Raw genomic sequence first — 11,258 nt, 5'->3', positions numbered from 1 at the left:
TCTCTCTCTCTCTCTCTCTCTCTCTCTCTCTCTCTCTCTCTCTCTCGTCTTTAGGGTTTGCAAAAAAGTTGCATCTTTTATCGCCGCCGATACAATGAATTGAACCGTTGTGTGAGTTATAGGTTTTGAGTAGGTTTAGGATCTGTTGGCAGATCTCACCCATTAGGGTTTTTAGTTATCTTTAACGTTTTTTTTGGGGGTTGCTACAGGACAAGCTTTTAGATCAGTCTAGTGTTACACATCTGTTTCCGATCACCAAGTACATTGGATTGGTTGCTACTGGCATTACAGGTTTGTATCTCCTTCAAAGTTTTAGAGTTCATGATCCTTTCTGCATTGGTAGATTTAAAATGTGAAATTTTTATATGTTCAGCTGATGCAAGGTCTTTGGTCCAACAAGCAAGGAATGAAGCAGCTGAATTTCGCTTCACTTATGGATACGAGATGCCTGTCGACATTCTCGCTAAATGGTATTATAGTTGTTAATTGACCTGTTCCTCTCTTACGCGATTCTTAGCTTCTTAGTGGAGGCTGGCTTATAGTTTATCTAGCTCTCCTGTGATAAATGTCCTTTAACTGAGGTTGCTGATAAATAACTATCTTGCTTACAGGATCGCAGACAAGTCACAGGTCTACACTCAACATGCTTACATGAGACCCCTTGGAGTTGGTAAGCTTGCTATCTCTTTCTTTTCTTATGACAAAGTTATACATTAGTTTCGTACATTTGTTTTAATTGCTTATTACATCGCCTTCATATTTTGATGAATCCTATTAGTTTGACAAAACGATTGTAATTGTTGTCTCTCTTTATGAAATATGAAGTTGCTATGGTATTGGGCGTTGATGAAGAGAATGGTCCCTTACTTTACAAATGTGACCCAGCTGGACATTTTTACGGTCACAAGGTATTATCACTCTTAGTTTATGCTTTAACTAAACTTGTCTTCTCATACTTGCTGTTTTCATTGCTTTTGCTGGCTGCATCAAGATTTTGATAACCTATCTGAATAGCATGTTCTTACAAGCATATTGACACGCACTGAACACTACTTACTGCTTGTGATTAACATAGAAGAAAATGCCTCAGTCTATAAGTCTTTGTGATAATAAGCATAAGTGTAAATAGTATAATAAGAGGTTGTCATAACTGCAGAAGCTTTTGGTCATTTGGGTTATTTGTTGTAAGCCTTTTGGGCTTTGGGATAGTTTGGGGACTCTATAACATAGCCTAACTTTCACTTTGGTTATTTGTATCTGGTTTTCCTTGGGTTGTTTTCATTGAAGATTTACAGAGAAGAATAGAGGAAACTTTTTCAATTTTGTCTTTCTCTCGCTGATCTTAACGACTTTTCAGAAATCTTGAATGTATTTAGGTTTTTAAGCAACGTAATCATTTATAGTTTTAGATACTGGTAGATCGTAGGTCGAAACAAAAATGTGTCACGTTTTGTGTACCTATTCAATGACATAATTGCATACAGGTGAAGCATGAGTCTTATGGACCATATGACTAAGATCTCTAGAGAATATACACAATTTTATTCTCTCTTCCGTGGATTTTTCATGTTGAAGTCCTATGTAATCTGAGAAGCAGCTAATAAATACGAAACCTATATTCGTGCAGGCAACTAGTGCTGGTATGAAGGAACAAGAAGCAGTCAATTTCTTGGAGAAGAAAATGAAAGAAAACCCAGCTTTCACATTTAATGAAACCGTGCAGGTGATTATTTGCATTAACTTTGACATTTTTGCCTGTTTATGTTCTAATATGGTAGAGCATATGTTCATTTTCCGGGTGAATAGTTTTGATGTTCCCTGTGTAAGGGTACCGTTTTTAAAGTGTAATTTACAAATCGATTATTATTGTATATGCATGTACCAAATGCACATTGTTCCTCACTTTGTGTTTTGTGTACTTTCTTAGACTGCCATATCCGCTTTGCAATCTGTTCTTCAAGAAGACTTCAAGGCTACTGAGATTGAGGTATATAAAACTCTTCTCGTAATACCCAAATTTTAAAATGGAAAAACATCATGTACAGATTGCAGTAGTCATTATTCATTTTGTTGTTGATATATCTTATCAAACCGGTTGGTGGAATGATAGGTTGGAGTGGTGAGAGCTGAGAATCCGCTATTCCGTGCATTGACAACAGAGGAGATTGATGAGCATTTGACAGCCATTAGTGAACGAGACTGATGGAGTTAGTGAAACAAGCACTGAGTTACTTTAAGTTGCTTTGCTTTCTCAGATATTCAGCTGAGTGATCACTCTCTATCGATCTTTCGTTTGGTTGTCCTTCCCTATTTTAATTCACTTAGTCAACCCAGCAAACTTCGAAAAAAAAAAAAAAAGCAGTGTAAGGTTTGTCACTTGTCAGAGCATCCGAGTCTTTTGACTCTTCAGAAATGATGCCAAGCAAACTTTTTTCAGTTTTATTGTAATGACCTTTTTTACAGAATGATTTAGATCTGAGACCTTTGTTTGTGTTCAAGTCATCTGGCTCTCTCTCTCTTTGCCCATCAGAGACCTTTCTGAAGTTTCTTTCTTTTGACCCATTTTAGTTAGCTCCTCCTTTGATCATGTTACATTTGCAAGTGTCGATGATCAAACTAAATTAGTTGGCCGTGAACCTCATCATTATCGTCAAATAAGAAACTATCTTCAAATTCATCAATATTTTCATTTGTTAACTTGATTAACTTTTAAGTTCAAGTATAGAAACTTAGCGTAAGATAATCACATTTAGGGAGATACTTTGACATGTATGGCCTTTCAAAGTATGAGTTAAGGTTTAGTAGTTGGTGAGCTTCTGCAAGATTTGATCTCCAATATTGAGAATGATCAGATTTTTAGTTTTTTTTCTAAGGTTTCATTTGTAGAATGTCCTATATATAACCTTAAAAAATCGAAAGTGAAGAATCATTCTCGTTTTCCAAAAATAAGAATGATTAACTTCAATCTTTGGTGGTTGGCATTGCAAAAATAATAAGTTGCTCTGATACAGTGATACGAGTTGGTTGCTAGTGTTTGCATATGCATGAAGCATGATGCTTGCACACAGAGATGATGCTTGCCCTCACCTCCTAACCGTTTATATCAGTTTGGTTGTTGTTTGCTATGTTGCATTGCACCAACTCCAACAGTACAAAAAGAATATAAAGTAAAACAAAGTGATTCTGAAAACTTACAATAAAAAAATGAACAATGTGCAAGTCATATAGGTTCGTGTCATGCATTACAGACATAATGATTGTAATTTTGGACGGACTTTATTAAATTACAGCTACTAGAGACGTGGATGAATAGAATATAGCATTAAAGAAAAAGAGAGGACAGAAACGGGTGATCTATTATAACGCGTCTATCTTACGACCAAATGTTTATTTTTGTAACTTCTTAGACCAAAGTTGTGACAAAACTTGTATAGAGAATAAAACAAGAACAGTTTTTTATGTAACGATTTTGCTTGCTTTTGATTGATTCAAACCAAAAGAAAAAAAAAACAAATTTAAAACTCACGAAAAAAATACCCATCTAGACAAAACCTATTCTAGAATACTTTTTTTTTCTTTTCTTTGAAGGTAGAAATATATAATTACTATTTACATTTTATGTATTAATTTTTTTTTTTAATGAATGGGTTTAAACAATCAGTAGTTCAGTACCGTTCCCCTCCAGCCTCATTACGCATTGGTGAGTTCAATCCATTTCTCAAAGTTATCCGGTGGTTTCGTACAGTATGTGCGGGCGACCGGAACTTTTGTTGTTGATCACTCTTTTGAACGTTGCGAGGCTTGTCGTAGTTTTGGAGAATTGTAATCTCTTTAACTTCACGGCTTGGCTTAGTAGGGACCGTGTAAGTGAATGTCCCAATGGGAATATCATCGTTGTAATCTTTGATGTCTTGGAGAACTGAGACAACCGTGCTGATGTCTGGCCTTGTCTTCGGTCGGTATCTTAGGCATTGGTAAGCTAGAGTTGCTGCCTTTCGTGCTCCGGTCTCGGAGTACTGATCTTCGAGCCTCGGGTCCATTATTCTCCCGAGTTTACGTGCGTCGTTGAGCATTGGACGAGCCCAGTCAACGAGACTTTGTTCCCTTGAGGATCTCTTTTTGTCCACCGATCTCCTACCCGTCAACAGCTCAAGTAACACTACCCCAAAGCTGTACACGTCACTCCTAGCCGTTAAATGACCTGTCATTATGTACTCTGGTGCCGCGTACCCTTGTGTGCCCATCACCCGTGTTGACACATGTGTTGCATCCCCTTGTGGTCCGTCTTTTGCTAGCCCGAAGTCCGAGAGCTTTGCTGTGTAATCCTGCACAAAATATAAAAAAGATCAAAACCTTTAGTCAAATCCAACAATTAGACTTTTGAACGGTGGTCATGGATGGAACTTGCGGCCAAGACCCTTTTCCTTCACCATTCACAATTTGTGGATACAAATATGTCCATATTATGTAAATTTATATGGTAAAGATATATATATATATATATTTGTTTAATACCGCTTTCGAGAATTAGTACTCTACAAACATATTTGATGGAAAATGTCTAGTTACGTGTAAGCATTCTAAACCCTTAAGATCAATAAAGAAGAAGTTTGAGACTTGTTTGCTTACAGAATCTAACAAGATATTGGAGGCCTTGAAATCGCGATAGATGACAGGCTTCTCGGCTTCATGGAGAAACTGTAGACCCTTTGCAGCCTCGTAAGCGATCTTTAACCTCGTTGACCAAGGCAGCGGTAGGGAACACCCTGCAAACCATTTTCATCAGTTCTTGTTCTTGAAAGGAATAGATCATATGATTTGATAGTTGATAACAAAATATAAAAAGTCAACTCACTTCTGAAGAGTTGAGACTCTAAACTTCCACGAGGCATGAACTCATAAACGAGAAGTCTATGTTCTTCCTCGCAGCAATATCCGATCAGCTTCACCAGATTCGGGTGCTTTAGTTTGCCTAGACACATAACCTCCGTCTGAAAAAGTTTACCCCCAAAAGATTAGATATTTAGACTCATCATCTTGTATCACAAACAGAGGATTTAGCTACGGAGATGTATGTACGAACCATCCACTCACGGTGACCTTGAAGGCCATCAAGATCAAGAAGTTTAACGGCAACGGGCTGAGCCTTAAGACCAGGACGGAGCTTGTCGTCGATGAACCCTTTGTGAACCGGACCAAACCCACCTTCACCAAGGAAGTTACTAGAAGAGAAGCTTTGTGTTATGACTTTGAGCTCTGCTTGTGTGAACACGTGGAGATCAGAGCCAGCAAGAGAGATTGAAAGATCTTCAGACAAGGTGGTTGAACTCGGATCGCTTATGTCTAGAATCGACAATCCAAGAAACGATTTCTGTTTGGTTATCACACCTTCACCATCATTTTTCTTTGCCTTTTTGGGATAATTTATGATGTCTTGATCTTGGAAACAAGAAACCATTAAACATCTCCAAGAAGATTTCTTCTTCACCGCCATTGTTTTGTTCTTGGAGAGGTGTTTTGTTTTGTTTTTTTTTTTTCGTAATGGGTTTGGTTTGTAATGGGAGAAAGAGCTTTTAAAGTAGTCGAAGAAAAGAGGACCAAGACTTTAACTAATATTTTCCTAATTCATATTTACTAACAACTATGTTTTTTCTTTTCCAAAGAACATTTCTTACCTAAAAGGCAAAAAACAAGTGTTTTCTATTTTGAGGAATAATAGTTTATTAGAGAAAGAGGACGACGACTTCTTGAGGTGGAGTTTTTATACTCCTTTCTCAAGTTTTAACAGCGCTTTGACATTGTCATGTAATTTAATGTTTTAGACGAGTGAGTTCATCATAGTCGTGAGTGGACGGCTAAAAGGGAGAGAAGAAATTGACATGTTTACCCGTTTTCCTATTAGAATTTTGAATACAATCATATAATACCTTTTCATACAGTGATAAATTAGAATAGTAAAAATTCATTAATTGAGTGATTTCAGAAAAGAAAAAATAGTCGAAAACAAAAAATAGCCGAAAACAATCAAACTAGTTATGTAGTTTGGTAGTTTATATTAATGTCCTTAAAATGTCACTAACCGAATCTTAATGGTTGACCAAACAAATTTGAAAACATTTGGATAGCTAGATCAAGAAGTTTCATTACACTCCTTCTCAAAGAAGTTATTGGAGTAAAGAAGTTCATTATACTCCTTCTCAAAGAAGTTATTAGAGTAACGAGCCAATGTTCTAAAACGATTTTTCTTGAATAGAAAGTTAGAGATGAACTTAAGAAACATTTTAAGAGCACCACCATTAGTTATTTTTTTTGGGAGTGTCTTTAAATTTAAAAGAACAAAAGCAATGAAAATTAAAGTAGGAGTGTCTTCAAATTTTTAGACCTCTAAAAATGAGAATGTCTATAAATTTAATGTTAAGACACCCATAAAGTGATTATGAATATAAAAAATGGTGGAAGAGAGTTGCACTCACTATTTATTATCCAAGAAAAAAGAGGAAATAGTTGTGAAGATCACAGAAGTTTCGTTCAAAAAAAAAATGATTTGGTGGAATTTGCAATAGGCGAGTGAGTCAAGCTTCTAGAATACCTGATTGTGTCATCTTTTTTAAAAAAATTTAGGGTATAAAAAACTATATTTGGTTTGAAGTGGAAACTTTCCAACGATATATGAAACGAAAGCAGTTGATGTGGAAAGTATTTGTGAGCGCGTTGGGGAAGAAAAGGGAATTCTTCACTCTGAGTTGTTGACATTTGCTTGGTCCCACGAAATGACGCTACATCCTTTTGCAACTTTTATGAATCCTAAATCGGGGTTCAAGTTTCGACGAGAGAGTTGATATATAGAGTTTGCTAATTGAGTGGAATTTTATAGTATTAACTAACTTTTAGACTTGGTGTAATTTTTTCTTTTTTTTTTGGTTTCAAACTGAGAGATACTTCTTAAGTTTTTAATTTCTTATAACTTACTTTTCTCAAAAAACTTCGGTTGTGAGGATGGACATACAAATTCAGGTCGTTTTTGATTTTCTCGGTTATAGAGTTTAAGATTCATATAGATACTGGAAATATTTGATTTGGATTTTTTTAACACATTAGGTTTGGGTCTTTTTATACTTTCAGTTCTGTTAATTTGACCAACACTAAATACTAATTAATAGGTTAATAAATCTGGGGAGCTTCAGTTTTTTAGGGTTAAAGTCCTGAACTGTAATGAATTTAAGAAACCCCATTTAGCAAAAAAATTTAAGAAACCCCTAGCAAAAAAGGTGTCATCCGATATGAACTTGTGAATGTCTTTGGAGCTAACTAAAAAGATCAAAATTGTTAAAATAATTAGAACGTAAAAAAAAAAAAAAAAAAAATTGGACAATACTTGGGTTCATTCACCCCTTTATAAAATAAAGAAATAAAATATGTGTACATTATTATAAAATTAGAAACTTAAACTGCTCTTTTATAAACCCAACCGATATATAATTTTGTTTTAATGGTAAAATCTAAACCCTAACCATCTCATTTGTAAACCCAAACCGACATATAATTTTGTTCTAATTATAAAATCTAAATCTTTATCATCTCATTTGTAAACCCAAACAGACATATAATTTCGTTCTAATTGTAAAATCTGAACCCTAACTATCTCATTTGTAAACCCAAACCGACCTATAATTTTGTTCTAATTGTAAAATCTAAACCATAACCACCTCATTTGTAAACCCAAACAAACATATAATTTCGTTTTAATTATAAAATATAAACTCTAATTCTCATTTATAAACCCATACCGATATATAACCTCGTTTAATTGTAAAATATAAACCCTAACCACCTCATTTGTAAACCCAAACCGACATATAATTTTGTTTTCATTATAAAATCTAAACCCTAATTATTCTCATTTATAAACTCAAACCGACATATAACCTCGTTTAATTGTAAAATCTAAACTAAGCCAATTTTTATCTTTCTTTAAATAAAAGTATACAGAATTTGTTTCCTTAATTAGTTTTGCTTATTAATTCAATTTTGATTTATTTTTTAAATAAAATATTAGATAGAACATTCTGATTGGTTGAGAGGAGAGGGGGTGAATACAAAGTTTCACCCCTAGGGGTGAACCTAAGTATTTTTCAAAAAAAATAGAATGTTCACCCTAAACATAAAAGTTTTTATCCATATCATATATAAAACAGTCTTTTCACCAGGAACAAAAAAAACTATTCATTGTTTACTTAATTTATCTCTATATTCTAATTCTCCATAAGAAAACATAAAACTGAACCAGAATTTTCCCATAGAGCTTCTGACATCTATTTAAATGAAAATACAATAACAATAGATGAATAGTCATTCAATAAATAAAATAAAAATGCAAAAAAAAAATTGAACAGTTCATTTTCTATTCAGAGTAACCAAAACATATCAATTCAATTTTTCAATACAATATCAGAAAAACATATACAAAAAGTAATTAAAAAAATAAAAAAAAAATCTTCTGGTGCATTAAATGTCTAAGGGTTTGAATGGTTGTACAATATGGTGTAAATCGGACTATGCATACCAATATTTTGGTATGCAATATATTAGACGGTAGTATGGAGCAAACTAGTATGGAATTTATAATGGTATGGATCTTTTGAGGAGTGAAATGAAAAATGCAGACCAACAGTGAATTTATAATGGTATGGAGTTGTATGCTGAAATGCGTACTAGTATGAAGATTTTTAGTATGCATTGTTGCATAATGGTACGCAATGGTGAATGGTAAATTAAGTGCGGACTAGTCCAATTTTAGTCCGGTCTGGAGCATACTATTCAACCATTCAAAGCCTAAATTTTTCTTGACTTTTAAAAATAAATTACAAACTTTCGTTGCCATTTTGACTACATGATATTGTATGGTGGGCTAAATATTCATGTGCAGTCTACGCCCATGGGGCAAGAGTTTAAGGGAAAGGGATTTCGATGTAGTCTGCACAGCACAAAGACTCTGATGCAATATAAAGGGATGAATCTCTTGTGTAACTAATGTCTCATAGCGAGCGTCCTTCCGACCTGATTCCTTCTTCAACTTTGGTTGAAGTTAGTTCCAATCGTCCTCCCCCATTTCCTCCTGACCCTCCAGACCATCCTCCCTTCCCATCCCTTTCTGACTTTCCCCCCCTCTCCCCTATCTCTCCCTCTCCAGCTTCTACTTCCCCAACCCAATCTGACTTTGTGGATCCTGAAAGAACTATCTTGGCACTCCCTGCGCAACAAAAATCTACTCCTGTGGTGGTTAATCCTCAGGCTCAGGCAATTCTCGACTCTTACTATAAAAATTTGGGGCAAATCCCTAGATCTGTTGGTACTGTAGCAAAAGCTGTGGCTCAAACTGATGGGCTCCTTGGAACTCCTCCACCAAAGGTAGCTTGTCAATTCATCACTAGAGTTAGAGATCGTACCCCCTCGCAAGCAGGTGAAGTGGCTGCACACTCTGTTATACTGTCAGAAGCGATGCTATCTCCGGCTTTGACTACGGTAGCGGGTTCTTCAGCACTATCGCAGCAAGTCGAAGGTAGCAAATCTCTAGTGGAGAAGCCACTCCCAACCCCAATTGCCACTTCCCAAACTATCACTGCCCCTCTTTTAGCCCCTTCTCTTTTAGCCTCCCCATCTCAAGCCATCTCCGACCCTTCCCCTGCCTCTCTTCCCCCTCAACCCTTTCCCGTATCAGTTCCAATTGCTGCAAAGCCTGTAAACTTTGTTCATCAGCAAACCCTCAAATCTCCTGTTACCTCTAGTAACCCTTCAACAACTTTAGCGCAGAAGTTGAAAATAACTGAAGATAGGTCACTTACTAGACTGGCTCCAATTGGTTTCTCTCCTGCTGGTAAGCCTCGTGTCTGCATTCCCGACTCAGTCTTCCAGGAAGGAGCTGACATACATAAAGATTTTATCATTGGGCGGTTTAAAGGTAGACTACCAACGTATAAGCATATCCAAAGTGTACTCACTCACATTTGGGGTAGAGGAAAAAGGCTTGAGATTCACCTTAATCATGCAAGCAACACTATGTTGGTGCGAGTCCCTAATGAGTACTTGAGGAAAAAAGTTCTTGAGAAGAAGATGTGGTATATTGGTGAGTGTATGTTCCTTGTGGCTCAATGGGATTCTTCAGGAGGAGAGAGTATGGATCTTGATGCAATTCCCATTTGGGCTCACCTCAAGGGTATGCCATTTGACCTGATGCATCATAAAGGAATAAGTTTAGTTGCTGGGTTGGTTGGTGAACCTAAGGAAATGGATGAGTTTACAAAAAATCTAGTAAGCTTATCTGTTGCTCATGTCAAGGTAGAAAGGAACTTGAATGAGCCTCTGTCTTCCTCTGTTGAAATAGAAAGAGAGAATGGTGAGGTTATCTCTATTGAAGTTGAGTATCCTTGGGTCCCCCCCACTTGTTCCAACTGCAAAGAAATAGGACATGTTATTCGCTACTGTCCTTTAGTAACGCCATCATGGACACAGGAGAAACAAACAAAAGACCTACCATCGGACCCTGTTGCTGACAAGAAGTGAAAAGGAAAGCTTGATTCTAATCAGCTTTCGGTTGCTGAAGAGGCAGGTAGTTCAAAAGGCTCTAATCTGGAGCTTGTCGGTGAAGCTCTGGTACATTCAGTTGGCTCTGCTAGTGCCTCTCTCTCTTCTGTCCCGTTAGCTACTGCTACTCAGCCCCATACAAGTCTCAAAATCCCTGCACCTAAACCCCGGTCTATGAAAAAACAAACAAAGCCTAAATCTTCACCTTCCTCCCCTCCTAATAAAATTGCTACTCACAATCCTTATGATGTGTTAGCACTTCCCCCCAGTAGCCCTCAACTTCATAACCCTCTTTTACCATCGCCCCCACCTAATCCTCATCCTCCTCCCCCCTCTTCATCTTCAGCTGACCCTACCTCTTACATGGTTATTGACTCACCAACCCTAAAACTTCAAGACACTTCCACTGGGAAAATCCTCCACCTTCAGGAGGAACTCCTCTAAGTCAGTAACCCTCTTTTGTTCCCCATGTATATAAAATCTTTTTGTTGGAATATCTGTGGGTTTAATGATACGGATAAGCATCGGCCTTTAGCTACTTGGCTTGCTACTCATAAGCCACTTTTTGGAGCTCTTTTAGAAACTCATATTAAAGAACCAAACTTGAACCGTGTTATGAATAAGGCCTTACCTGGTTGGAACTTTGCCTCCAATCACAACTCACATGAGGATGGTAG

The 11,258-nt window shown here is 36.6% G+C and overlaps 2 protein-coding genes across 2 annotated transcripts; one reads left to right on the top strand and one right to left on the bottom strand.

The window, feature by feature from the left end:
- Nucleotides 210-2,502, top strand: LOC104719263 (proteasome subunit alpha type-6-A; the record flags this gene model as incomplete). Its single annotated transcript, XM_010437141.1, is given in 7 exon segments — nucleotides 210-291; nucleotides 374-470; nucleotides 612-670; nucleotides 826-908; nucleotides 1,628-1,723; nucleotides 1,928-1,987; nucleotides 2,111-2,502. Coding segments are annotated over 7 exon segments (570 nt in total), but the record flags the coding sequence as incomplete, so codon positions are not given.
- LOC104719262 (serine/threonine-protein kinase At5g01020-like) lies at nucleotides 3,531-5,602 on the bottom strand. The gene is made up of 4 exons (XM_010437140.2): nucleotides 5,084-5,602; nucleotides 4,856-4,991; nucleotides 4,630-4,766; nucleotides 3,531-4,325 (listed from the first exon to the last, which is right to left on the bottom strand). Exons 1-4 carry the CDS (start codon nucleotides 5,492-5,494, stop codon nucleotides 3,666-3,668), a joined length of 1,344 nt encoding a protein of 447 aa, XP_010435442.1. The 5' UTR covers nucleotides 5,495-5,602; the 3' UTR covers nucleotides 3,531-3,665.

The sequence above is a fragment of the Camelina sativa genome, chromosome 10 (assembly GCF_000633955.1).
Source record: "Camelina sativa cultivar DH55 chromosome 10, Cs, whole genome shotgun sequence".
Lineage (NCBI taxonomy): Eukaryota > Viridiplantae > Streptophyta > Magnoliopsida > Brassicales > Brassicaceae > Camelina > Camelina sativa.
Note: the sequence above shows the minus strand (reverse complement) of the source record. Positions and strands in the feature narration are given on the sequence as shown.

What these genes read in the sequence shown, in the direction of transcription:
- LOC104719262 (XM_010437140.2), bottom strand. Translation starts at nt 5,494, where the DNA reads ATGGCGGTGAAGAAGAAATCTTCTTGGAGATGTTTAATGGTTTCTTGT. An exon ending in AGAGTCTCAACTCTTCAGAA is followed by an intron (nt 4,767 to 4,855) that starts GTGAGTTGACTT and finishes AATGGTTTGCAG; the next exon opens with GGTGTTCCCTACCGCTGCCT. An exon ending in CCAATATCTTGTTAGATTCT is followed by an intron (nt 4,326 to 4,629) that starts GTAAGCAAACAA and finishes TATTTTGTGCAG; the next exon opens with GATTACACAGCAAAGCTCTC.